The sequence below is a fragment of the Ornithodoros turicata genome, chromosome 3 (genome assembly GCF_037126465.1).
Source record: "Ornithodoros turicata isolate Travis chromosome 3, ASM3712646v1, whole genome shotgun sequence".
NCBI lineage: Eukaryota > Metazoa > Arthropoda > Arachnida > Ixodida > Argasidae > Ornithodoros > Ornithodoros turicata.
In genome coordinates, this window is record NC_088203.1 from 88,135,116 (window position 1) to 88,157,258 (window position 22,143).

The window sequence follows — 22,143 nt, forward strand, 5'->3', positions numbered from 1 at the left end:
AAACGATATCGTTCTTAAGGATCGCTGGTTCTGAGCGTGTTGCACGGTGAAGTTCTGTTTTTAAAGTGTAGCTTGGCATCATAGAGTGTACTTGCTGACAAGGGTAGGCGTCTCTTAGAATACTTTGCATAAAAAATGTTATTGCTGTGTGCATTGTATGCTTGGCTGATCGTAGAGAGATGAAAGAAATGGATATATCGAGTATCACTTCTGACAATGTCTGATAAAATGGCAGAAAAGGGGGTGGTTAATGTCTTAATCGGAACGCCATTGTTGGCCACACAGAAGTGGGCATCGTCACGACTATAGAAAATAAGAATAAAAATAAAAAACAGATGGCGAGATGAAGGGTGGAGATGCGTAAAAGGCAGCCAACCATAATCTGCGACATCGTTTCCCTTGATTTGCTGAAAACTGGAGGCGTACGGGTTTTTGTGAAGGTTATGATAGATAAATTGATTTCACACTCAAGGTGTTGGAAATTAGGGAAAAAATATAGAGTGTCAGTTGTTATTTAGCCCAGTGTTAATACACTTATGCAGTGTTAATTGTCGCACAAAAAGGCCTATGCCTCACGTTTTCACAATTCAGGGTGATCATGGTATGATTCTGTGCCCTGCAGCGTGTTATCCGGTGAGTTATCGGTGAAGTGTAGTTCAGTGTTATCCGGCTTTGGGTGCGTGTTATATTGCACCACGTAAATAGTAATACGCCTCAGCAACTGACTATCCACCGCGCATGTGTTAGCTGCGGTATGCCTGAAAGATGCACTAAAGCGTAAAAATTTATCCACGCGAAGTGAAAAATGCTGTTATCTTGATACCAATACCAAAACACCAAACACCACCGTTGCGTCATGCGCGATTTATGTTCGAAAGAAACCGCAATCCAAGCTTTCCCACTCCGCCTCCTTCTCAAGACGGCCGACAGGGCGGAGAGGCCTCGGATTGGTCACCTCAAGCGATCACCCTTTGATGATTGCACAAATCGTTGGCAGAGGCCAATGAAAGTGCACTCCGTATCGTCGGCCTTCCTGAGAGGGGAAATTTCAAGTTCTTTCGGTCATAAATCACAAGCGAACGCCCAATGGGTGATTCCATTTCCTTTTGTACTCCTGTGAAGGTAACTGTACCCTTCATTTCACGAGAAGAAATGTTTGCACTTTAGTAGCCATTTAAGGCGTAGGAATATTTGTACTTTAAAGCCCGATTCAGGACCCTTTGAGCTGCTCCATTTTGTGATCTCCTCTAAGGATAATTATCTGAGGCCCCGTGCTTTAAAACCGCTCGGGCAAGAAGGCGGTTAGGTTTAGGCCTTCCTTAATTTCCGAGACTGCCAATTGCAAATGTCATGTAACCATAACGTATACAATGAGAATCGCGAAATAAATGCTTGAGCGCAAACACGTTCTTGCTCACCATCGAGAAATAGAAATAATTCATTTAGATTTAAGGTATTCCCTCTGTTTACAGTATACTGTAAAACAGTACTACTAAGCCGGATTATAATACATCACTTTGGGATGCATCATCTGTATCAGTATTATAATAAGCTTTTTGATAACGTATAGTATACAAAACACAAAAACATACATTACAGCCCAGCCCTGTTCTCCGGGGAATTTTAAGACTCGCGAATATTGTAGGTTTACAAAAATCGCAATACACGTTGCAAAAAAAAATTAGGAACTATACCATATGCCATGCACTATACCATCACTATACCATGCGCGTATGTACCGCTCCAGGGTACATAAGGACGAAGAGACTGGGAAGAATGTTCGAAAAAAAAACCCTTGGTATCATGCAAAACTTTCTATTCTGGATACACTGACAAGAGCGCAAAAACGGGTGCACACGTGGTGTGATTGCAAAGGAACATATGAGCTGAGTGATCGTCATGTGTCTCCGTTGCTCTTTTGCAGTGGTTACATCTTCACTGCCCCAAAGGTCATTCGGAGCCATCGGCCAGCCCTGTTTAGGCTCACTTTGACTGACGTCGATGTTGACGGGAAGGTCTCCGTGAGGCTTCTCACTTACAACAACGAGAGCGTAGTGCTTGCACAGCAGGAGTACGATGTCAAACAAGGTAATGAGAACTACTGCATCGACGAGACATCTCGGTCTCCTTTCGTATTACTGTTTCACTACCATTGCTACTACGTGCGAATCAGTGAGGTTGTGAATATGAAGTAGTTTCCATATGCACCAGAAATATGATGGCCTCACTTGAGGTAACGCGCCATCGTTTCGAGTGAGCTGTATGATTTAATAACGTGGTTAAAGATGATTAAATTTCATTATAGATTCAACGATTCCGCAAGGGAAGTGACGAAGGAGACGGGATTAATATAACATGACGTTACACATTACGAGGAGAAAGAGCAATTTATTTCGCGATGCTCAGAAATTAATATTGAATTACATGGCTTGTGTGCTGTATATGAGATTGCATGAAAGAAACAGAATACAAAATAATTACGTTGATTCCTCCTACCAATGTACTACGTTACATGAGTGCGAGAAGATGTAAAGCGTGTTGGCTGAGTAACATGGTAACAAACGCGAAGGAACACGGACGGACGGACCGACAGACGACGCGTTTTACTAGCAACGAATACAAAAGACACTGGCGTCCAGTATAGTCTGCCAAATCCTTCGCCACAAAGCCACTTCCGATGGAAACACGTTGACGGATTTCTTTGACGGATAATCCGGGCGCTCAATGAAGGTCACCTCGATAATCTCGTTTACGCAACGGGTGGAGTGCTAGTCCATGTTCCTTCGCGTTTGTTACCATGTTACATTAGATGAGGATGTAGTGCTTGCAGTGCAGGCATTCTGAGACTCAAAATACCAAGTACGGCATTGCCTCCAAACTCAAATCACACGTCTGTGAAAGAAGAAACGCGTTAAATTACTACGTGAATCAGTTAAATCATAGAGTAGAATTAGGAGGTGAACGGAAAGTCAATTTGAAACGTACTTCACCTACTGGTAGAAACACCTAGAAGAACACATCAGATCATGTGATTACGTCGTCATGAAAGTTTAAATGGCCTTTCGAAATGCGAAAGCTGGACTGAGGGATGCTTTCACTTCAACTCATGTTTTTTTTTTCTTTTTTTGTTGCTTTTTATTTACTATTTCCAGGCCAGCTCGAAAACACGTTCAGCTTCGACGTTCCCGAGTATTCGGGCAACAGCGCAAAAATTGAAGTGAACGGAACATTCGGAGACTACGTGTTCAGCGGCAAGAAAGAGATCGATTTCCAGAAATCGAAGGACCATGTTCTGATTCAGACGGACAAGGCGCTCTACAAGCCAGGACAAAAGGGTCAGTGAAAGCCAAGACACGTTTCAAGTGTCAGATAGAGAGACAAGACAAGTGTCAGATAGAGAAACATAGAGATTTTCTTCATATCTTGTTCTCTTTTTCTTGATTTTCAGTTCAACTACGAGTCCTCCCAATTACTAATGACCTTACTCCAGTGACGAGTGCAGTGGTAAGTGTACACGGACCTCAATGTGTTTTGACTGCAACTGTATTCACAAACGCGAAGTAGCCCACGACAAATCAATGGTATAAATTGGAATGCCTGTTTCTCAATCAGTCAATCTATGCGTAAACACTTATGGTAGGAGTAAGAAAAGAGCGTTGCGCGAGAGATGGGAATACACTGTGCGCTTCCAAGGTATAAATGACTTCAATTCGACAGGAAGTATCGACGAATTTTATTTTGATACAAATTATATTAGATTTTTTACTTGTATTTATTATTTATTTATATTTAATAATTACTTATGTATTAAAGACAGGTCTATATTGAGTTTGCGATTTGGCTGTTACCGGTAACTCCCAAAAGCTCCTTCACCGACAGCGCGGCTGAGAAGGATCTTTTCTTAGCCACGTGTGCATTATATGAGATACATACGTTACTTACTACCTTTCAGTCACTGTCTCAAGGCACCTACTTTAGGAAGTGAAAATAAGTGCATAAAAATATCTCTGAAATCCCGCGGCAAAAAATGCAGAATCTTATTCCAGATTCCAATTCCAGAAGCCTCACACCGTTTGCTACTTCCCTTCTAAAGTGATTCATCCTTATGCTTCTCTTGCAGGCGGAGATTTACATCACCAGCCCTTCAGAAGCTAGGATAGCCCAGTGGAAAAATGTCACCTTCGAGAGAGGTAAATCATTCTACACTCGAAATCATGTACAGCGCAGTACTCGACTGTACAGCACAGACCAAAAGAATGCGAATGGTTCCGTAGGAACTGTTCCTAGAACTTGATCACGATTCAAGGTGATTCGGTAAGAGGTTGTGAGGCAACCTGCTTGAGAATCAATTGAGCCGGGCAAACAGGTGAAATTGTAATTTATTTTATGATCGGTAGCTGATGTCATCTGACTTTCGAGCTTTGATGCCACTGTCCCAATTTTAGAGTTACGGGCGTTCGTTGATCGCTGCGCCTATCGTGCAACTTGAATCGAGCGTAAGAACGCCTGAACAACGCATATATGAACAGCACATTAGTTAGTGGCGGTATATTGTTTGTTTTCGGAAACACGCCTGGAAGTACGGGACATAACGGAGCAGAAAGATATTCTCCTCTTTACGGATGGAACGCAAAAAATCTCTTGACGTGAGGTCTATACGTTTGAAAGCGCCTGCAAGCAGATTCAAAAACGGGCGCACGTGATAACGAAAGTATGAGAGGTGGATAATTAGATCAACATTATTTGAATAAACGTTAACAAGCAACTGAACAAAGTGCCAACATTCGAGGAAATCATGGAACAGTTCCCAACATGAGTCATCTACCGGGTTCAGTTGGAATGAACCGGTGAAAGAAAAATATGGAGACTGCATGTGTTTCTGGAAATGTGAAGCCCGCCACTCCAGAGCACTAAAAGCTCAACGCTCTGCGACCGCTTGGGGTTGGCGTTTATCAGGCATTTCATTTGATGGGTTTAGTTTTCGGGTTTCGGGGAAGCATTCTGGTTCTTTCGGGTCAGCCTGTATAGTTCTTTGTCTAGCAGTGCCATATCCTCTTGGAATGTTTGAAAAGAGATGCAACTATGGGCTTCAAATCACTGCGGCCTCTTTAACAGGAATTGCCCAGTTCGATTTCAAGCTCACTGAGGAACCCGAATTTGGACTGTGGCAGATTGTCGCGGAGTTTCCAACTCAAACCGTCCGTCAACATTTTGAGGTCAATGAATACGGTATGTACTATAGAGGTCATTTCTATCATTACATACCCACTGGAATCAAAGTGCGCTTATTATCCTAAACACTGATCTATTCGTACAACGCTTACAGTCTTGCCCAAGTTTGAAGTGACTGTGACTCCACCTTCATACCTTCTTGCAAACGCCAAGGAAGTCGTTTGGAAAATTTGTGCAACGTAAGATGTTCGTTTTCTGTGCAGGCGATTGCGTATTAAATAATTTCTCTCCCATTAGGTACACGTTTGGGCAACCCGTCGAAGGGACACTGCTCGCGAACGTCACATACGAGAAGTACCATTGGGAGACCGAGTCATTCCCCTATATTGAGCACCAAGGGCCCGTAAGTATGGCCACTCTGTTTTTATGCGTGTCCGCCCAAAGTCATTGCCGTTGCGACTACGTCACTAGAAAAAAAAGTTGAGAACTCCGACTTAACATAACAAAATAAGTTTACTCAGACGTTTCGTCCGTCACGCGACGGACATCATCAGTGCCTAGTTAGTGCCTAGTTATGTCGTCTCCCGGCTTTTGGAGTATTTTTGCGACTACGTCACTGCACGATTCATTCACCAAAGACAATATCGCTGCGGAATGTGCACGGAATTAAATAGCTTTCTTTTTTTGTTTGCACGCTCGTGGTAACCCGTGTCTGCGAGCTTGAACTACTCTTGTGCTGAGTAGGATTTACCGTTTCTTTTCGTTTGCGTTGTGGGCGAACCCGCTTAGCACAGAAGGTCCGGCATATCACTCGCATCGCATCACATTGCGTTTCAGCAGCCCAGCTGCGTTAGAAACGCTCACTAAGAACGGCGGCGACGCAAACGCGTCGCGTTATCCTGGCGCCACCGGCGCAGTAAGAGGCAGTGGAGAGGGCAACTGTAGCGGCCACACGTACTTTTCGAAAAGAGGTGCTGAAAGAGGGATCCACACATTAGCAAGGACGTAGTAGTTTTTGATCAAACGCATTTTCTCGTTATTTAGAGAAGGGCGTTATCACGTGATACTGCCGCGGACGGGCAGACACAAGCTTTGTATGATTTTACTTTGATAATTAGAATGCATTCTGCACGAAACAAAACCAACAACGTGCACAGCCGTCAATACGCTCTGCAAGTCACCGAGCGTTCTGCGCATATCTCCTCTCCCGGTTACTCCACTCGGGAAGCCCCATTGGCTACGGCGGCGCCCTCCCTCTTCCCTCTCACTGCCTCCTCTCATGCGCAGAGACGCACTTGCACAGCGTATTCCATAGTGCATGAAGACGAACCCCGTTCATGGCGTAGGAAACTGAGCCTGCTTAAATGAATGCTTCATGCTGAGTACACAGGAACGAAGCCCTGCTTAATGATTAACGGAGTGACGTGAGTCCTACTCTTCCTCTTACAGGCTCTCTGAATCAACGGAAGAGATTAATGTGGAGTGCATCCGGATCAAAGACTTCGCGCGCGTGCTACGCGTCAGCGCTGATAACTATTGATGTGCAAGGAACTTGTTGTTTCTCGTGCAATAAACAGCGAAAAAGAAAAAAAGGGGTCTTCAAAAGGCGATCTGCAAAAAAAGGCACCCTAATATAATTTTCGTTTTTCAATCCTGAGAGCAACCCGGGATTTACAACAGGCAGGGCTTTAGTTGCGCACTTGTGCTCGGTGCGCCCGCATTTTCTGTCTTATAATATGTACTTCTTAGCAGAGCGGATGTCGTCTTTTCTCATATCGTCTACACAACGTTTCCTTTCAGATCAACGGCTGCTTTGACTTTGTTGTCAACACCACCGCACTCCGATTCAACGAGAACTACCAGGTGTACAAGAGGCTTCAGTTGTTCGCACAAGTGAATGAGACCGGGACCGGTATCACCTTGAACAAGACCAGCTACATCACTCGCACAAGCAATCCCCTTGAACTCAAATTTGTGGCAGAGGAGCACGGCAATAACTACTTCAAGCCCCTGATGCCATACTACGGCACCGTAAGCATTATTGCCGAGCTTTTCTCCGGCTCACTACTTCTCACCTTATGAAAACGGCCGACGCCGCCCACGGACATTATATAGCGGGAGGGGATATCGACTATCGAGCTGTTATATGAAATGGGCAATCTCCATCGGACAATTGGACATCTCGTCCGTGGAAAGGGTATAGAAGGCTTACTCTACAACAAGGGACAGGGGGAAGCTCTTAGAGTACATTAACTCGGCTTTCACACATTGAGAAGGGCGAATGATAGAACCTAATGTGGCACAGCATTGGGGCCCGTATTATGGCTTCTACCAGCTCTATGCTTGATTTGATGGAGTCATCCTAAAATGTCTATTATTCTACGATATCGCTTGCCTTCCTTCACATCTACAATTCGCGTAAGGGAGTTTTCACACTTTACCCCAACCAGCTAGGGGAATTGCCAAATGAATAAAAGCATCCGCTCGTTGGTGATATACCCTCAAGGCTGTGCTGAAGGTTGGGAGCTAGTAAGTTAGAATCCTGCCACCGGCTCTGCGGTCTGAGGGTTTCTCTGAGTTTTCTGGCGGACTTTTCACGCGGATGTCGACAGAGTTCCCCCTGAAGTCTGCCGCGGACGCATACTGACTACCCTGTCCCCCAGTGCTACCTGCTGTCATATCTGTCGTACGGCGCTCATAGCCACAGTTGCTTCGCGGCGCTAACGCGGACTGTTAGTTGCATCGGTGCGAAGCCGCATGCCAATGGGGGTGGGGGAATACACTCGAATATGCTCCGTTCCATTTCATTTTCATTAATAAACAGAACTAATAACAATACTGTAACTCATCACGGTAGACATCTGCGGGAGTCAGGCGTCAGCGGGGAGAGGTCACGTGCTTACTGGAACCAATCATAATGGCCGAGGCTCTCACTTATTTGACGTCAGAGCTGGACGGCGAGGTGCGTTCAGGGACCTGTATCAGGAGGACGGCACGTAGAAATTGGTTTTCTTCGATATTGTGGTGTGTAGTATAATGTGGTTATCCGCAAAGGAATCACAACTACCGAGTATCATGATCCCTTTAAGGTTCGTTAATGTGTCAGGTTCGTCACCACATTTCCGCTTAACTACCTCTATCAGTGTGTTAGAGCACCGCTTGTCGGTATGCAACACCGCATTCGTATCATCGCACGAACAAAGGAATGTGTTGCTGTCGTGTGTTTTGCAGTAAGAATCGTGGAAGAGAACTTGAAATTAGTAAATGAATTTTTAGTCTCACTTTGGAGTCGGCCAGCATGGCTATCTAACAAGAAATTAGTACACCGAAGCTGGTTCTGTCTCACTACTGTATTAACATCCGCCGAGCATGTTACGAAGACAGTTGCATGGCAAGTGTCAAACGGGGACGTATCTTATGCTTTCTTGCGAATACTTTATTGAACTCGTTCCGATGAGATCCCGTTTTCCCCTTCAGCTGCTGGTGAAGAAACCCGACGGTCTTCCTCTTCCTGGAGAATTGATTCAACTCTGCCTGCTGACCCAATCGGAAATTATCAAGACCCTCTGGTGGAGAACCGACCGCAGGCTCAGCTGCAAAAACTACACTTCCGATCATTTCGGGCTCGTTAAGTTTACGTTGCCACCTCTTCAAACGACTGTGGTCACTGTGTCTGTTGAGGTAAGCCTACTCCATATATTGTATGCTGTTAGCGATAGGGCTTAGATATCGGAACAAAGTGTAGGCGGGTTCTGTCTCCTAACATGTAAATATTAACAACACTTGTCGCGGGACATAAGCGCATACAGTAGTATAGGGCGGTGCACAGATAAAGCATTGTGTGTATGAAGCATGTTACACTCACACATGTTGCTCATGCAAAGCAAGATAAGAATAATGAGCGCAGCAAATAAAGCGATAAAACCGATTATGTTGATGATTGTGGTGGAGCAGAATATGTAAAGAAGCGGATATCCATAGTCTCCCTACCACCGCCTTAAAAATAACCTTCTTAAGACAACTTCACTGCACGTCACCATTTCCAGCAAACAGTTTTCCCGAATGAGGTTATTTTGGGAAATGGAATCGCTATGGGAGGCTTTACGTTTCTGTTAATGGTTGCAAAAAGAGGCGTACTCGCACTGCCCCCACGATATCCTTAAAGGGACTATGAAATTTCCCGAACCCCCTTACTTTTTTCGATGGAAACTGTTCTTCCCGCAGAGAAACTAATATGCCACAAATTTTTCCGGACGAAATCGCTCCACTCTGCGAGGAGCGCGCGCTGGAAATGTCTCTTCCGCGTTCCTCCTCTCCCGCGCATATTTCCCTGCCGATGGTGTAACTGTACGGACCGCACTTCGGTTCCCCGTTACGTCACCGGTGTTGCACAATGGCAAGTAATGCCGCGAGCTCGCGCTGTGGCTGCCGCCACTGCCGATCACGCGAAAGCTGCTGTCATGGAGATTTCCACTCCCGATGAACGCATACGCGGGATCCTACGGCGCATGCTCCTGGCGGGATTCCTCGGCTCGGCGACACGTCACGATGACGTGTTGCTGAGCCGGCCGTGGTCGCGTCAAGTTGCCCGTTGTGGCTCCGCTCGGCAGCTCGCCACGGCGCGGCGCTAGCTGTCCTCCCTTCGCCGCTCCGTTTAAATTCGCTCCCGAGAAATCCGCTCGCGCGACGAAAGTAAAATTTCGGTTCTAGACTCAGAAAAATGTCTTCTTTCGAACGAAACGAAGAAAAAAATCGTTTCATAGCCCCTTTAAATGAAGAGAGAACAGCATCGTTCTGACCGATAGTTGGTCTTCAACATGCTACAGATGTTGAAGCTCCGTTATTAGAGTGCAGTAACGAGGATTCGTCAGTAATAACGTAGTGTTAATGGAAATTTGGCAAAGAACCCCAGAGATAAAAGTATTTTGCATCTTACTGGTTGTGCAATGCGGAACGTAAAAAAGATCATTCAAGGAAAATAAAAGAAGGTCGAGGTCTGGCCTCGCACAGATGCAAAGTAATCAAACTGAATTGTGCCTGCATTCGAACAGTACAGATTGCACTCGCTACTCGCACGTTTTACACGAAAGGGATAAGTGCTACATAAACAGGTGGCATTCTCGGCTTATCTCACTTTTCTTGTGTTTCTAGGCAACAGCCGTAAACTACGAAGCGGAGAAATACGACACATATGGCACGCGAATCAACCAGCCCAAGAACACGCTGTATCTTCAAGCGTGGTACTCGGCCAGCAACAACTTTATCCAAATCCAGCCATCGAAGGATCCTCTTCCTTGCACTAGTGACTACAAAGTTCAGCTCCGTTATACCGCAGAACCAGACAAGGAGTATCTCTTCCACTACCAGGTGCAATATCCAAATTGTATTTTGTTCTTGTGATGAGTTTGCAGATATCCAACCCACCCATACAGAAAAGAAAACCTAATTTGTCTGCATAACGTAAAATATTTGAAATTATTTTATTCCTGTGAGCAGTTCGCAGTTCCACTGTAAAATAACCGAAATGTAGATAGCTATACAGTAATTCTTGCATATGATAGTTCATGATTGGACGTTCATAGCTTTGATTGAGGAACGCGAACTGTGCTACGGACTTGTATGCAAGTTATTATATTATTAAGTTAAGTATTGTACGTTAGACTATCTGGCTGTCCAAATATAATGAACGCAGGTGAGATGATAACGTATTTATATCTGGATGCTAGTTACCTCAGACTTAGTGTTCGACAGTCTTCCAGAAGAGCACGATATTATTTAGCACTTGCTATACTGTTAGTGTGTTAAAAACGTTCTCGTTCACAAATATGGACACGAGGAACGCATACCTGCATGTAAGGGCATCGGTAGATTCTCATACTATATCATTCGATATTTAGGTTGTGTCCCGTGGCCAGATCTTGAAGGACGGAACGGTTGCAGCGAAGTTCACTCAATCCGAGAGCACTCCAGCACTTGTCGATGACACCTACCTTCAGGAGGAAGTACGCAACGAGTCCCTTCCAAGCAACGTTGCCGAAAATGTGTCCAACGTGGGATCTCTGGAGCTGGATCTGACTCCTGACTTCAGCTACGTCCCCTTGGCCAAGCTTCTCGTGTTTTACATTCGCGAAGATGGAGAAGTGATTGCGGACTCCCAGGAGTTTGAAGTGGAGAAATGCCTTAAAAACAACGTGAGAGCAACCTCTAGTGAACTATGGTCGAGCTACCGTCTGTCAGAGAACAGCGCCCTTATCGAGGACGTGAAAGAGTTGTCCTCGAGAACCGAACGGATGACATTGACCCAGATACGGTGATTTTCGAATCGCGCAGAGTAGCTTTCTTCAGGGTTACCCTGATCCTAGTGTTTGACCACACCACTTTCTGAAAGTTACAAAAATATGGTGCATACCATGGTTTTTGTAGTCTGGAAGAATCGTCTGAATCTATGAATCAAAATGTCACAGTAATGCACGCTACAAAGTTCCTAAACCGCAACTGTGGTACTTCACTCTGAGACATAAGTTGATCTTTTGTGCTGCGTGTAGTGTCTAAAGCTAACAAAGATCCAATTGCAATGATACCAGGGAGGCTAAGTTCGCTCAGTGTACAAATAACTCGTTGCGTCGAAAAAAATAATCGGAACGCGTCTATTGGACACCGGGGAGCACCGTGCACAACGCTGTCCACCAGGCGCGTTCTGATTGCCAGTGGTATCAAGGTGGCAGGAAAGCTCTCAAGGACGAGCCTTTGCGCACTTAACTAATGAATTCTAAACACACCTGTTTTACTGCTCTTATCTAACATCATTACATTAATGTATACGATGTGCACTTCACCATTGTCCTTTCATTTGCAGGTGACTCTGAGGTTTGGATCTGAGTCCGTCCAGCCGGCCACAACGGCTGCCATACACTTATCCGGATCTCCTCTCTCATTCTGTGGAGTCGGTGTGGTGGACAAGAGTGTGCACCTTCTCAAGCAGGACAATCAGCTTACCAAGGCTAAGGTACGAGGTTACGCTTTCCCCTCACTGTTGCTCGCGAGGAAAGAATCGTTCACCACATTCCTCTCTGCAGGTGTACGACCTCCTGAAGAGGCTCGACATCAGCCGTTACACTTGGCCCAGGCAGTCATCTTACGACTACTGCAGGAAGAAGAGTGAGTGTTGAGACTCTTTGTGTTATATGCGATTAACTTTTGTTTCCTATGGGTTTCTCAGGTAGCGGAGCGAATCCGCGATACGCTCGCCGTGTCATCTGGCCTGGACCCCGCACGTCCAATGTGGAGTACGTCGACTCTATCACTGCTTTTGATGTAAGTCATTTCTGAATAGCAGGCATTCATGGAATGCATAAAATGCACTATTACTTCCAATGGTAACAAGTCAAAAGCAGACTTGAAAGACACGTCAAGGTTTAGTTCGTTAAGTAGTACACCAGGCTTGTTTGTGGCTGGTAAACTGCTGGCAGCGCTACCAGATTTGTCTTGTATGGTGTATTGTATTTCATCATATAGAGACTAGGCTAGAATTATGATATATATGTGACGGATAACATAGATCACAACTAACTGTCTTGCTACTTTTGTGCCAGTGATTGACGTTACTGAGAATTAGTTTTGATTCGAGCGCCGTGAGGATGGTAACAGTCAGACGATACCGCACGTGACTGAAATGCTCTAATAATAGAAGTGGCATTGTAGTGCATGTTATTGCAACGCATCCAAGGCAGAACGTTTCGGTTTGGATTATCTTAGGGGTGGAAGTGATAACTCTTCCACACGATACAAAAAGCATTGGGTAAGTAAATGACGCCGTAGCACAATTGCGCTGCTTATGCAGTTTCTGATCAACCTCCTATTGGACTTCTCAAACGGACTAGAGTGCCATAAACACAGACTAAAAACAGCAGAAGAGTGACAAGATGGCGTATATACAGGCAAGCTGGTGGAAGATTATGTAAAAGCCTGAGTCTGGGCACACTGTGTTCGTGTCGTCCCTCTGTGTGCCCAGACTCAGGCTTTTACATAATGGGGCATAAGAGTCTATCTTCAAGTACTTCTCCCTCTCATGGAAAGTAGCAATGGGCCTTTCGGAAGCTCATAATGCATTTAGTAAACTGAAGCTGTGGCTAATTACTGCCATGATAATTTGATTTGCTAGGAAATTGGTGTGATCGTCCTCTCTGATTTGACGCTGGAGACGAGGCCGTGCAGAGAAGCCATCTACGACAGACCTCCGTATGCTCTTGCGGCACCAGCAAGTAGGACAAAAAGTTTTTGCCTGCTTTGCATGCTTTTTGCTTTCTTGCCTGCATGCCTGGCTCCGCTTTGCACTTTCCTTTGTTCGTTCAACTATTTCACTCATGTTTCCTCATTTCTTCCATTCTTTCCCATTAGTTGCCGAGTATCATCGCTCCGGCGTTGTCCCTGGTTAGTAGCATACACGCAATTTTTCGATTGAGAAAACGAAAGAATGATTTGCGAACACGAAAGAAAAGAATGACATCTTATGCTTTCTTTTTGTTGATTTCTGTTCACATTCAGTTTGGTTTTAGCTGCATGACAGTGAAAGAAAAAAAAATCCCATTGTAGATCCAACTGAATGACACAAATTCTCTTGCCCAAGAAATATGCTACAAAGACACACAGGTATTGCATCTGAGTGAGTAGGTTGACTAGGTCAAAGATCTGCTCTTCATTGAAATCGTCCGGATGGTGTTCGTTGCACAAGGAACGAACCAGCAGGGAGACACTGAAACATCGATATCAGCTTCCTATAGACAATGCAATTTGGGCCTTCGAAGAACAGAGGAGTAAATTAACGAAATTTCACCCGGTAACATGCTCGTAGTGAACCATAATTTCGAATGATATGATTTTTTATAACGATTGTTGATGGACGAGATGGATGATTTGTTGAAAATGAAGGGCCTACGCCTTTTTTTTTTGTATTTTCCATTCGCATTATTTGTCCCAAACGGGCGTAAGTTTCGTGTTTGCAACAACTCAGTAGATCGGACGACATCAACCGGAAGGATGATTCACTCTGTGACATTATCTGACGACGTTAATGTTTTAACAGTGCACATCGTTCCAACATGCCTATTTGTAATGTACTGCTTGGGACACACTTGTCTGAAATCTCCTGTCCATGGTCTACCTGCCCCCTATCGGCGGTGTCGCGCGCAAAGGACCCGTACCGTTATCGCCTCCGAGGGAAGGCAATGTTTTACAGAACGCCACCAACCAGGATAGATCATCTGTGATACTTGAGCGTCGTCTGCTAGCACGGGCGAGAAATAATGCTAGCAGACGACGTAACTAAGCGCTCGAGTGTCACCACAGATGATCTCTCCCGGATTGTGGCGTTGTGTAAAACACGGCCTCCCCTTGGAGGCAAAAATGGTATGGGACCTTCGCTCACGACACCGCCGATAGGGGACAGGTGGACCACAGGCTGGAGATTCCAGACAAGTATGTCGCAAGCAGTGCGTAAGAACCACAGGACGTAAAGTGCACAAACTCTTATGCACCAAAAGCAAAATCTTAATTCCCATGGTGCTTCCGTTACTTTACGAATGCCATGCTTCCGTAGTCCCATCAAAGGCACTTTCTGCTTTCAGACTAAGTACAGCTCCGGTCAACACTAATAATAACACTGGAAAAAATTTGGTCTAATTTCCCAGCGCGATAACAGCCACCCTTGGGGTACTGGGGGAATGTTAAATGAACAAAATGCTTGCGTCAAAGTAACACAATAATTTTGTTCAATTAACATTTCCTCACGGCCCCAAAGGTTGACTGTGAAGTAAGACCCTAGACAAGCCGGGTTGCTGTAATCGCGCATTGGTGTACCCGAGGGTTGCTGTAATCGCGTTCGGGAACGAGACCACATTTTTTCCAGTGTTATTATTAAGGTTGACCGGAGCTGTACCACATGCGAAAAGTATCGCAAGTCTGCTGGCGAACCGTTCCTTGTAGTGTACCACTCAAAATATCTCTTGGGCTAGAAAAATTGTGTCTTTAAGAACGTTATCCCCTCAGTCTTACTTGGAATCGGCAGCGGTTGGTCTGGCTCTGTGGTGTCCTGTCGGGTGTGTCATGACTCTCAAAGTGTCTCTGATTCTTTAGCACTCTCCACCTTCCTATTTCAAAGCACGCAATCCTTGTGAATGTTATATTCCTACAAGATGTCACATCTGGTTCGGGTGTTCGGCTTGTACCATGTACTCGGAGAACAGTACGAGTCCCGTATCAGTGCTGCATAACTTTGATTCGGCATTAATCATAAGTCATTCTGTAAACTTGCGCTGGGGCAAGACGTCTTGTATTCTTCATCGGCTGTTAAGGCCGTGAAAGCCATAAATGAGATCTGCAAAAAAAAAAGAATGAAAAAAGGCCAGCGGCGTGTTCGTCTGTATGACAACATTGAGGTGCGGCCTTAAGGAACTCACAGAAAAGACAAGCTGAAAAGTATACGACTTAATAGATCTTAGGAGCTAATTTTCAAAGAGTTCTCGTTATTGAGTTATTGCCAAGAAACCAGACACCGTGAATGTGTTAAGTTCTGAATTAATTCCTCTCGGGTACTGCCCACAAAAATCATTGCCAATGCAAGCTCTCAATATAACGATCAGGCGAATTATTCTTCGTGCATTCATTAAACAATGAAGACATGCACACACACGCATCGAAAGAGCCGCAGGATATTCAGCAGTAAATACAACATACATACTAATACTTCATACAACATCGGGACACTGTAGATCCAAGGGCTGATATGTATAGCATGCCATACTTCCACCAAGGACTGAGTTGTCTCGCGACGTAAACCCCCAATTATTACTTCCACCAAGGAAGCACTCTTGTTCCTTTCCATGGAACATACTCCTGGATAACTGAATCGTCAGCGCCACATAACACGACGCCTGTAGGCCGTATGCTATAGGCTGTAGCTTGCTATCTCGCTCGGTGACATATTGCCACGCGCCTTTGACCTGAAACTGACACCGCGCTTCCAGTGCCTCTGATTGTTATCGCCGGCAGAAAGAACAATAATAGGAGGAAACCGAAACGCGATAAAACTTTTTTTGTTGTTGTTGTTGCTGCATGAAAAATTACAAGGTTGTTTTCCCACCCGGCTGATGCCCGCAACGGTATCACAAGGAGTAGCTAGTCACATACAAGAGGTGGTTGTGGCGTTGCTATTGCAGCACGACCCGTGCTATAAGGCAGCCCCTGTTCAGAATTAGATCGCCTTGTCTCCAGGTTTTCCTGAGGATGACGCGCGTATCCAATCTTTGTAATGCTTACGTACCTATAGCGTGTTACAAAAAAAGTACAATGATTGATTGAACAATCACAACAGTTGAACAATCAGAAGACAGGACGACAGCTTTCTGAAAGCTGCTTTGTCCTAAACCAACCAACCACGCGGAATGATATAGTTCTGTCTCATGATTTGCTCACAATGTGCGTATGCCTTTCTGTATATATATTAAGATATATCCAGACTGATATAAAAAGGCCTACACTTTTTGTTTCTATTAAATCGAGAAATGGAACCATATCATTCCGAGGGATAGTTTCGAGTATCACACAGTGAAGTTCTGGTCTTAGAGTGTACTCCATTTAATATATATATATATATATATATATATTCGTTGAGGAGCATTCCACAAATCAACCGAGTCTCTTCGTGTCACGCGACATCTTTTTTCTTCTGTAAAAGCTCGCTTGCTACGATTGACATATACATCAATAACAATTAGGCCATTCTGAAATAACCAAATAATTTTAACATGTCCTGCTTCAGTGTCCCTCCTTGTCCGTAGCATTTAGGCATCGCCCGTGAAAGTCGCTTTGCTTCGCTGCTTCCGACTAAGCATAGGACACATTATACATCGTTATGGCGATCATCCTGACCCTCGCTAACCGTTTACTGGTCCCTAATGCTCAGGTTGCTGCGGTTCCTATCTGCACTAACAATGCCATAATTTGGCTGCAGAAGAGTTGGCCCCTTTGCTCACCTCGTAAGCGTGTGGGTTTCTTTGCATTCTTGTTAAGGTATTCACGGACAGACAAGGGGAGGAGCGGTTGCTTTGGCTCTTCAAGACAACGGTACGTTATGTATATACGCACGAGAAGGTGCCGAGCGTATATAGATTGCTGCAGAACAGATACAAACGTTTACGGAACATCATAGCGACGCATTTCTTGATCGGCGCGACGCACTAGCAGCAACTGGACTGGTCACAGTTACGGATAGGTTCGTTGAATACCCAGCCACCCGTCTGTAAGTCTATTTGCACCTGTTTTCTGCAAAGGTGTCGCTCCGATGAAGATATACGTCACTCCGGTGTTCCGTAAACCTTTGTAGGCAGTTATACATTGAAACATGATCAGGCAACACGACGGAGACATGGACAGAGGACATACAGAGAGCAGCGCTGTCCGTGTATGACCTCTGTCTTATGTCCTCTGTCCCATATCCTCTCTCCCTGTCTCCGTCGCGTAGCCTGATCATGTTATGTATACACGCAGTCTCCTTGTTATTGTGGCAATTCGGCAAAGAAAAACTGTACAAATGAAGAGGGCCGGACATTAATTTGAACTGATGAATAGATTAAACAAGTGTCGTTAAAAATGCAGAAGTGCAGAAACATATATAGTAGGCACAGATATTTTTCTTCCTCCTGTCGGTTATTGCCATGAACTCAGCGAAAAGCGAAAGGAGGATTTGGCTTTTAACCAGAACGAAAAGAAAAAAAGACAGTCAGGCCTAAACATTCCGTACATAGACTCCCGGACCTCCTGCATGGTGTTTGGTTCCTCTCTCGGCCAAAGCAACTTTCGTCCTTCACTTCAATAGACGCACTGTTTGAATCGTGTGGTGCACCAGTTTGCTGTCCGGATGACTTGTTGGTGAGGGGCATTTTGCTCTTGAGTCTTTCTATGGGCTATCGTGGATGGATATGTCAGCACGAAAGTTAGGTGTGTCTTGATGCGTACGCAAGTTAACTGAACCGTATTTCTTTCCCACTGGTGATCGCTTTCCTACAAGTCTCCCGTGACTGTTCCAGCGACTTTCCTGGCGCGAAGAGGTAATACGCCGTGCCTCTCATTCGGTAGTGCAACATTTAAGAAGAGTGTATGGTAACAAGAACAAATATAATGATGACGATGAATGGGGAAATTCACCACGTCAGTTGGTAATCAAGAGTGGGTGATGCCAGTCTCAATTTGTTTGTTTCACAATATGGCTCAGTCGGGAAACGTAATGTTTCTGAGGACGTACTTAAGTTAGCCTTAAGTTTGCGGATGACTTCTTCACAGTGCAAAAGGGGGATACAGCACACCACTATTTCCAGACACTCTTCGTCAATCCTTGACTTTTCATTAGCAAAGTAACATTTGTGAATCTCTTAAAGCCCTGGAACCAAAGAAGGGACCGTTCTCTCTTCTTCCTTTTTTTTTTTTGTCTACGTTTTAGAAAACATTAGATATTTTACTAGGAAGCATATCAAATGGAGCTGAAGATAACTCTTGCATCACATCGTTCTACGTTGAATGGTACTTGGACGCTTGGAATTATGTGTTTGCCTTGTATTCCGCTGTCTTGAATAGCTACAGGTATTAGAGCTGTGCGAATAGCAAAATATCTATTGCGAATCGAATCTGAATAATTTCTTCAGAACGCGAATGCAGTTCGAATAATCAGAAAAGGCCCAATTCGAATAATTTTGAATTCGTCATGGTGAAACATTTTGTGGTGTTGTGCTTATTCGATTATGTTCAGCTCCAAACTTGTGAGCCTTTTCATGCAGCATAACATATCGTGAGAGAAGGGTCCCTCTGTGTTGTGTATGGTAAACTGCATTAGTGGGATGAACCGCAATGAGAGTTAGTCAACATGATCCATGCAGCCTGCTCCTCATTTCTATGTTTGCATCGTGGATATCCTGTACTTTGTTTTAGAAACTGCACATATTTCCACCTGTTACTGACCATAACTCTGAAAGCTAGGAGTACATTTACTGGAAAATGCAGTGTCCAGAGTACAGTGTTGACCATGAGGTCACAGAAGTTGACTTTAGTGACATAATACTGTAAGCACTGTAAATCAGGCTTCACCTAACACTGGAATGTAATCATGTGAAGTCGACTTGCAGAGCGAAGCCAACAACAATGGCGTTAACGTGTAGTTGGCTTCACCTAATCCTTGCATACAATGAGGCGAAGCCCACTTCCAGAATGGCGATAGCGAAACCTCGCTTCAGTACTATTCCAAAAATATTGGAAAACTTCGAATACTGAAAATAGGTTGCGAATAGCATTCGAATAGCATCAGATATTTGATTCGTATTGGAAATTTCGATTATTCGCACAGCTCTAACAAATATGCCTTATAGAGGTATATGCCTTATAGGAGATATAGAGGGTGTGTCTCGTAAGACTGACCAGAATTTGCTTGAATTCGCGATTTATTTTTCTTTCGGAAGAGTCATTGAATATGTATGTATTACCGATGGGGCCTACTCAAAGGTGGTGGTGCATCAGTAATTAGTGCAGCCGTTAATTAACTTTCATAATCTCTCATAATTAGTGAACATAAGTTCACTGCGTAATTGCAGAGTTGTAGAGCACTACCCCGAGGAGTCTAGTCCGCTAGAATCGAAACGGCAGCACTTTGCTGTGCTCTAGCAAAAAAATATGCGAAAATGCACAATTTTCCAGCATTCCGCGAGATTTACGACCGCTTTCTCTCCCCCTTTCGGTGTCCCCCTTTCTCAACTGACATCAAGGTGTTCCTCAAAGCATGGAGCACTCCGCTTTGTCCCCAGGAGTGAGTGAGAAGAAATAGTGATACCGTTTCTCAGCCGACGTTATCGCTTAAATGCCACGTTTCATTTTGTTCCCTCCACTATCTGTTTTGACCTGCTCAACGTCACCCAAACACAGTTCGCGTTAACATCGGATAATGTCACACTGTAAAGCTGCCAATCCATAACAAAATTAAAATCACGGATTCCGCTGCTCGATAAGTCACATGCGTTAATTCACTCTATGAATTGTTGCCTGTAGATACTTTCAAACTGTCCACATGGTGATCATCGACTTGCACCTTATAAAGATAAGATTGTAAGGACAAGATTTCTTAATCGATCAAACGCAAAACAGTTCTCGTAGAGGTTGATGTCGCGACTATTAATGCGCTTAACTGAGAAATAAAAATTGCAGGAAATAATGCTCAATGTCTCACAGCTACTTTCGAACAACATTCCTACTTCAGCTTCTTTTACCTGTGCTATGTGACAGGATATGGCACGATGCCAGTTCACATCGGGGAAGACACACTCTCTCACTTGCACAAAATAGGACTCCATATTTGATATGTTTAACCGTCAACCAACAACGCTATGTTATTGCTGCAAATACGTGTTCGCTTGTACCCTGTTTGGTGCTTATATGTCGCTTATTTATTAGCCTTTTAATTAGACGTTTCAGTAATTGAACTGCTTCTATGATTGCTACGCAAACGCTAAACGCTGCTTCAAACGCTAGCTTCGCTAATGGCGGCCGAGCAACATGCGGGGCAGCCGGAGTCGCATCTAATTTGTCGTAACTCGCGAACTACCGTCATCTTCTTCCCTATAAGGTGGTTATGCAGGGGGTGGTGGCTGGCGTGGACCTGCTCTGGAAGACGAAGCTAGTGTGTACCCAATGGCTTGTAAGTCCTGCGTTATTGCGAAACTTTGGTTTCAATATCTATCGCGAAGGCAAAACGAACAAAAAATGGCAGAACCAGGTTCACCACCGCATATTCTGGTGCTCGTTGAGATAGTAAAAATTGATACTTTTCGATGCCCTTTGGGTAGCGGATTGCTGACTCTGGGAACTCCTGTTTGGTGTTTGGTTCATGTATTATAAATGTGTGCTTTCTGCTCACTAATGGTTGCAGTAGTTAATGCACCTGGGTATTCGTTGAAGTAGGTGGCGACGTTCCCGTGCTTTCGGATAAGCGTAAAAAATATCGCCTTAAATTTTCTTTCCATACATATGCAGGGTATTTCACCTAAAGCGATAAAAAAATCGTAGAAAATACACTTGTCTAAACATTATGGGGTACATACTGTCTTTCGGATGACATTTTGACATTACTTCCGAGTTTGTATCAAATTTAATTGGCGAGAAATTGAATTTTTCCAATGCAGCTCCGATATTTGCCAAGTCAACCCACATAAAAAAAAAAGAAAAGAATAGATACAGAAAACGCACGTTGGATGTACCCCGTTGCATTGCTGCTTTGGTAATAGCGAAAAAAGAAAACAAAAACAGTGAAACTGTCGTTTCGAGGCGCGCAAATTATCGGCCGAGCTCGGTTCCCGGTCAACTTAATGGAAGATGCGAAAAAACTCATTTTCTCCTTCCCGTTTCCCCATCGCTCTTAGTTCAGGTAACTTTGCGTCGCGACCATGCTGCTGCTATCTGCAACGACTTTGGGAGCGTTAACTAGCGGCTCCGGAGTGCGTGGAGAGCTCTCCTTTTTACTAAACAGGACATCTCATTATGCGGAGCGTGGCGCTCCATTTGTCCTATCTGCAAGTTGTAGTGCTTCTAACGCTCCACACCCTCCTTTCTGGTTGGACCCATCTGCGCCTTAGCTAAGCATTTTTTGTGGGCGCAGACAGCTGCATCGGAAGACGGCTTTACCGAAAAAAAAAAAAAAAACGTTCAGCGACACCTGGAGGCACAGAGGCGCGTTGCACATGAAACGCTCTTTCCTTAAAACCCCGTTTAGTAGGGGCTCCGGGGCGAGAGGGGAAGAGGGGATGGAGCGCGCTTCGCAGAACCACTACTTAACGCAACAACTTTATTAGGAGATGATGAATGGGCAGAATGGGGTAGAGTATTGCGCTACTTAACGCGCTCTTGGAAAAGGAATAGTGAAAGAGGCAGGTACAGCTCGCA

General features: G+C 44.6%; 1 protein-coding gene across 8 annotated transcripts in view; it reads left to right on the plus strand.

Moving 5' to 3' along the window:
* Positions 1 to 22,143, plus strand: part of LOC135388773 (alpha-2-macroglobulin-like) — a 125,473-nt gene that overhangs the window by 87,894 nt on the left and 15,436 nt on the right. For 2 of the 8 annotated variants that reach the window (XM_064618558.1, XM_064618559.1), the window contains 16 exons: positions 1,925 to 2,088; positions 3,153 to 3,335; positions 3,449 to 3,504; positions 4,121 to 4,190; positions 5,116 to 5,229; positions 5,327 to 5,411; positions 5,470 to 5,575; positions 6,973 to 7,203; positions 8,650 to 8,853; positions 10,324 to 10,539; positions 11,070 to 11,363; positions 12,029 to 12,178; positions 12,249 to 12,330; positions 12,392 to 12,486; positions 13,334 to 13,433; positions 20,831 to 20,902. In XM_064618558.1, coding sequence (XP_064474628.1) covers positions 1,925 to 2,088; positions 3,153 to 3,335; positions 3,449 to 3,504; positions 4,121 to 4,190; positions 5,116 to 5,229; positions 5,327 to 5,411; positions 5,470 to 5,575; positions 6,973 to 7,203; positions 8,650 to 8,853; positions 10,324 to 10,539; positions 11,070 to 11,363; positions 12,029 to 12,178; positions 12,249 to 12,330; positions 12,392 to 12,486; positions 13,334 to 13,433; positions 20,831 to 20,902 — 2,222 coding nt within the window. Of the gene's footprint in view, positions 1 to 1,924; positions 2,089 to 3,152; positions 3,336 to 3,448; positions 3,505 to 4,120; positions 4,191 to 5,115; positions 5,230 to 5,326; positions 5,412 to 5,469; positions 5,576 to 6,972; positions 7,204 to 8,649; positions 8,854 to 10,323; positions 10,540 to 11,069; positions 11,364 to 12,028; positions 12,179 to 12,248; positions 12,331 to 12,391; positions 12,487 to 13,333; positions 13,434 to 13,569; positions 13,603 to 17,238; positions 17,293 to 18,254; positions 18,276 to 20,830; positions 20,903 to 22,143 lie in introns of all 8 variants that reach the window. The other 6 variants (XM_064618560.1, XM_064618565.1, XM_064618563.1 and 3 more) reach the window with 5 other exon arrangements.